At 42.1% G+C, this 5,409-nt stretch overlaps 1 protein-coding gene across 1 annotated transcript; it reads left to right on the plus strand.

Moving 5' to 3' along the window:
• The first annotated feature begins 297 nt into the window (after positions 1 to 297).
• LOC145415639 (uncharacterized) lies at positions 298 to 696 on the plus strand. Its single transcript, XM_080284860.1, has one exon. The coding sequence runs from the start codon at positions 298 to 300 to the stop codon at positions 694 to 696; it is 399 nt and encodes a 132-aa protein (XP_080140986.1).
• The last annotated feature ends 4,713 nt before the right edge of the window (positions 697 to 5,409 follow it).

Consider the following 5,409-nt stretch of genomic DNA (forward strand, 5'->3'; position numbering starts at 1 on the left):
TGGCATATTATTGGAACTGATGAAAGAGGGCGGTCAGTTACTCCACCAGCACCTCCATCATCTCATACTGACTGAAACCAAGAACAAATCCCAACTGAATGGCTTACTTCTGATATTGTGGCTATCTAAAAGAAGAAAGGTGACCGCTCATATTGTGATAACACTAGAGCCATCTCCCTCGTGAATGCTAACAAAGTGCTAGCCAAGATAATTTTAGCCAGACTCACAAAACATTTGACTAAGCCAATACTTTCTGAAACACAATGTGGATTTCGGAAGGACCGAAGTACCTGTGATATGATCTTTGTTGCCCGACAGATACAAAAGAAATGGCACGAGCAGAACCGTGACTTGAATATTGCATTCATCGATCTTGCAGACGCATTTGACATTGTCAACAGAGAACTTTTATGTAAGGCACTCTCAAAAATTGGAGTTCCAAACAAATTTCTTACCATCCTGAAGAGCCTGTATGACTACATGAATGTTGTTGTGTCTGCAGGAGGGAACAAATCCGAACCCTTCAGTGTGGATGTAGGTGTACAGCAAGGATGTGTCCTGCCTCCTGTTATTTTCAACATCTGTGTCACTGCAGTCACCCTTTTAAGTCACCAACAAGTGACCCTTGATGATGGAATAAAAATTCAGTTCAGTCTAGATTGTAACTTATTTAATCTAAGACGTCTTCAAGCATAATCAAAGACCAAAATAGCTCATTTCCTAGAGCTGCAATATCCCGATGACTGTGCTGCCCTCGCACATACTCCAGAAGCCCTACAACAGTCTCATACCATCATTTCCAACATACATATACCATGCAATGGGACTCCGAAAAAATGTCAATAAAACAGAAATACTATCTCAGAGATGCAGTGCACCATAGCCTCTTTCGTCTCAGATAAATGCCGAAAATGTACAACAGATGGAGAATTTTACCTACCTTGGAAATGAGCCCACAGATAAACATAACATAGATGAAAAAGTCCTTGCATGAATCAGCCATGCCGCAGCCTCTATTGGGCATCTCAGATCCAGAGTCTTTGAAAATGCCAACTTGAGAGTCGAGACGATGGTATCAGTACATACAGCTGTATGCCTCTCCACCCTCTTATACGGTGCTAAATCTTGGTCTACTTACCAGCATTATGTCAAACAGCTTGAGTCTTTTCACATCTGATGCTCACAGCATGGGAGGATAAAGTCCCTCACTCACAAATTCTCTAGCGGGCAAAGTCAACCAGCAACGAAGCCATGCTGGCTGAAAAATAACTTACATGGGTTGAACACGTGCTCCTCATGCCTGAGCACCGCCTTCCCTGCCAGGTTCTATGTGACCAACTCCCTGCAGCACGTTGCAACCCAGGAGGAAAGAAGAGATAAATAGATAATATAAGGACAACTCTGTAGAAATGTAACTTCATACCAATAGATCTAGCAACCAATGCCTCTGACAGAAAACAATGGCAGGCCTTCTGCAGCAAAGGAACCATTCATTTTGGAGAAGCTTGGAACCTGACCTCCAAGAACATAGACATCGGAGGCACAACCAAAACAGAGATCTCCCAGCAAACCCAGACTCGACATGCCAACTGTGTGGCAAAGTTTGTTGATCTCGAATTGGTCTACAGTCACACACGTTGGCACCTAAGACTGAGAAACACACCGTCTTCTTGAGTATAGCAGCCGTCATCTGTAGTAGATGGACAGCTTTAAGTTAAGTGTGTGTGTGTGTGTGTGTGTGTGTAATTCACCGGGTCGGTCAGGATCACTTGATGGTCGTGATCGTCAGCTTTTATCCTCCCGGAAGGGAGCTGAGAGCTCATATAGTCCGATCTAAGGGCAAGGCTGTGACCTTCACACACGCATACACCCGTCCCCTTGCTCAAGGGGGACAGTAACCATCCACTTCGTCAGTGAAACTTTTCGCAACCTGAGCGAGGCGCGAACTCCCGCCCACCAGTTGGCAAGCGAGAACGTTACCACTGCACCAGCGAGCGTGTGTGTGTGTGTGTGTGTGTGTGTGTGTGTGTGTGTGATATCCTGGATCCCTCTTTAAACATTTCTGGACGTGTCCTTGGTCCCTCTCTTTCTTAGAAACACAAGAAAAAGTATGTGCAGAGGCCTTGCTGCCCCTACTGACACATCTCTTTTTACTGAGGGTAACGGAGGAACGCAGGTCCATAGCCAGACTTTTCGTAGAAGTGGGGCGGGTCATTTTCTGCTGCATCTGGACTTGCATAGCGGCCGGTTGGTCAAAGGTTTGCTGCGTGCTTGCCATGGGAAACGACACTGAGAAGCAGCACAAAACTTCTGAGCAACTGAGAGTGACTCTTTGTGCACTGATATTACAAATATGGACCGTGAGAAAGTGAACCTTTAGGCAGGTGGGGGGTCGTCCGTCCCTCTCGACTCTCCCCTTAGTTACAGACCTGAATACTAAGTAACTTTATGCGAATGAGAAAGACGTAGCACAACACATGACTCCCCACCCTCCACCCGAGGTTTCAGTTTTCCAGGTAAGTTCAGCCTAAGTAATGCTGAATACTACATTACTCATGGCAGTGTTATGGTAGGGATTTGAATAATTTGCTGTAATCTCATTTCTCCAATCCCATGACTTACTCATATTCTTCTTCTAGCTACATCCTGGCCATTTTACATAACCTTGGGGATAGCCTACCTCATAGCAAATGGGTTTAAATAATACAGTAACTTCACTAAAAATAGTCTCCCTTAAAGTAAATGAAACCATCAGATTGTAACAAGAATAAAACAAAATTGGGCCTTCGTGGGAAGGGGTTATTATGTAAGTTCTTTTGGAGCATCTATCGTTTCATAAATTGAGCTATATTTCAGTGTACAGTACTTGTTAACACAAATATAAAACACGATCGTGGACAATCTGTTCTGCCATATCAGTCAGGCAAGATTGCGTGACGTTATCGCGATATAGATGGCAATGCATTACACATGTTAAATGAAGATTTAATGACGGACTAAAGAAATGGTAAGATAGAAACGAAAGGAAAAATAAGCACCAAGATATTCATGGAGGACAAAAATGTCTTTGATGGCTTTTATCTATTGAAAATCTCAGCTGATCCAAAATTGTATTTTTTTTCTTGAAATAGGCCTCTGATTTCTTTTATTCGTACTCTTACATTATTATACAGACCAATTTAAACTGAACCAGACAATTTAGTTTTGATATCCCTAACTTTTCGTTTTCTGACATTTATTGACCTATAATTAGAAAATGAATCATGCTTGGATAAACTGGAATAAATTTTCCGTCCTCGATGTGTGTGTGTGTGTGTGTGTGTGTGTGTGTGTGTGTGTGTGTGTGTGTTCTTTCCTAGTTGTTCTTACCTAATTGTATATTTACAGGAATGAGTCAAGGTCGTACTGTCCCGTGTATTAAAACATTTTTATCATACATATCCTTAAATTTGTGAATAGTTTTGGCACACACTATTTCATTTGGGAGTACATTCCACTGATTAATTGCTCTATATGGGAAACTGAATTTCCTTACGTCTTTATTGCCTCTCTTTTTATGTAGTTTTTTGCAGTGTCCTCTTGCTGATGCTTCCCCATAGATAATATAGTCATTTATGTCTACCTCCCTTTCCTTGGGGGAAGCAGCCTAGGTATATAGATAGATAGATAGATGTCTAATATCTCTTTCCCTGAGATGCATTTATATAGTAAAATCACGTCTCCTCTTTTCCTCCTCACTTGTAGTGTTGGTAGATTCAATTTTTCTAGTCTTTCTTCGTAGCTTAAATCCCTTAAGCTAGATACCCATCTTGTAGCTATCTTTTATACTTTTTCACTCTTATATATGCGTTTTTTTTTTAGATGAGGAATCCAGACTACTGACGCGTACTCAAAGGTTGGTCTGATGAATGATGTTATTATCTTTATCAGGATGTCTTCATTTATGTATGTGAATGCTATATTCATATTAGCAAGCAGTGTATACGTTACGTATACCTTCTCACTGATGTGGTCATCTGGAGATAGTCTGTTATTGATAATCACTCCTAGGTCCTTCTCCTTTTTTTTTTTATAAGTGTAGGGTTGACCTTCCTAATCTATAATCCCAAACTGGTCTTTTCCTCACTTATACGAAAATTAATTACATGGCACGTCCACATTAAATTCCATTTGCCATTTATTGCTCCATTCTTAAACTTTACTTAATTCCTCTTGGAGCTCTTCGCAAGAATCTGTGTTAGTAATCTTCCTTTGTATTTTTGCATCATCCGCAAACACATTTAAATAGCTTCCATTTCCAGTGTTACTGTCTTTGTCATTTATATATACTAAAACCAAAATTGGTGCCAGCACTGAGCCCTGTGGAGCTCCGCTGGTCACTTCCCTCCATGATGAGTAATTTCCCCTTAATACTGTTGTCATTTCCCTTTTTCTGAGAAAATCCTGCATCCAACAGTACAGATTGCCTTGGATACCTCCTTGATGGTACAGTTTCCATAAAAGTTTTTGGTGCGGTACTCTGTCAAATCTATCTATCTATCTGTCTATCTATAGCCCGACGCCCTAATCCGCAAAGGGTGGCCGCAGACAAAAACGCCTCCAAGTCGCTCTGTCACCTACCATTTGACTATCCTCCCCCCAACTCACTCCCCCCTCCCTCATATACCTCTCAACTCCATCCCTCCACCTCATCCTCGGTCTTCCCCTCCCTCTCCCTCCCTCCACCTCACCTACATACACCCTCTTAGACAGTCTTTCATTCTCCATTCTCTCAATATGTCCAAACCACCTCAGTGTATTTCTCCTAATCTTATCAACCACATCCACATCCACCCCACAACGTTCTTTCACTTCTTCAATCGTCAACCTGTCCCTCCATGTCACTTCACGTGCTCCTCTCAAGTGGCTCATTTCCACTGCTCTCACTCTTGATTTGTTCCCCTCTTGCAAGGTCCACAAGCCTTGCTTCCATACGTCAGGGTAGGGATCACAATACTATCATGCAGTGACTTCTTGCCTTCCATACTCACCTCCCTATTTCTCATCACTGCTTTCAGTGAACCAACAACCTTCCTTCCCTGCTGCACCCTTTCACGCACTTCATTCCCCCAGGTTCCATCCTTACTCATCACAATACCCAAGTACTTGAGTGCACTCACATTCTCCATATCCTCGCCATCCAACCTCACCGTGCATTCTGAGACTTCATTCCTCTCAAACACCATAACTTTACTCTTGTTTACATTAACTTTCAGATTCATTTTCCTACGCACTGTCCCAAATTCATTCACCAAACCTTGCAACTCCTATTCATCTTCATTCAACAATACTGTATCATCAGCAAACAACAATACTGTATCATCAGCAAACAACAACACCGGAAATTCCAAATCTCACCCTTATTCATTA

Source organism: Coenobita brevimanus, chromosome 103, assembly GCF_032717465.1.
Source record: "Coenobita brevimanus isolate Jiangsu-jjx chromosome 103, ASM3271746v2, whole genome shotgun sequence".
NCBI classification, from domain to species: domain Eukaryota; kingdom Metazoa; phylum Arthropoda; class Malacostraca; order Decapoda; family Coenobitidae; genus Coenobita; species Coenobita brevimanus.

Excerpts from the sequence above, each read along its gene's own strand:
- LOC145415639 (XM_080284860.1), top strand. The coding sequence starts at position 298 with ATGATCTTTGTTGCCCGACAGATACAAAAGAAATGGCACGAGCAGAAC.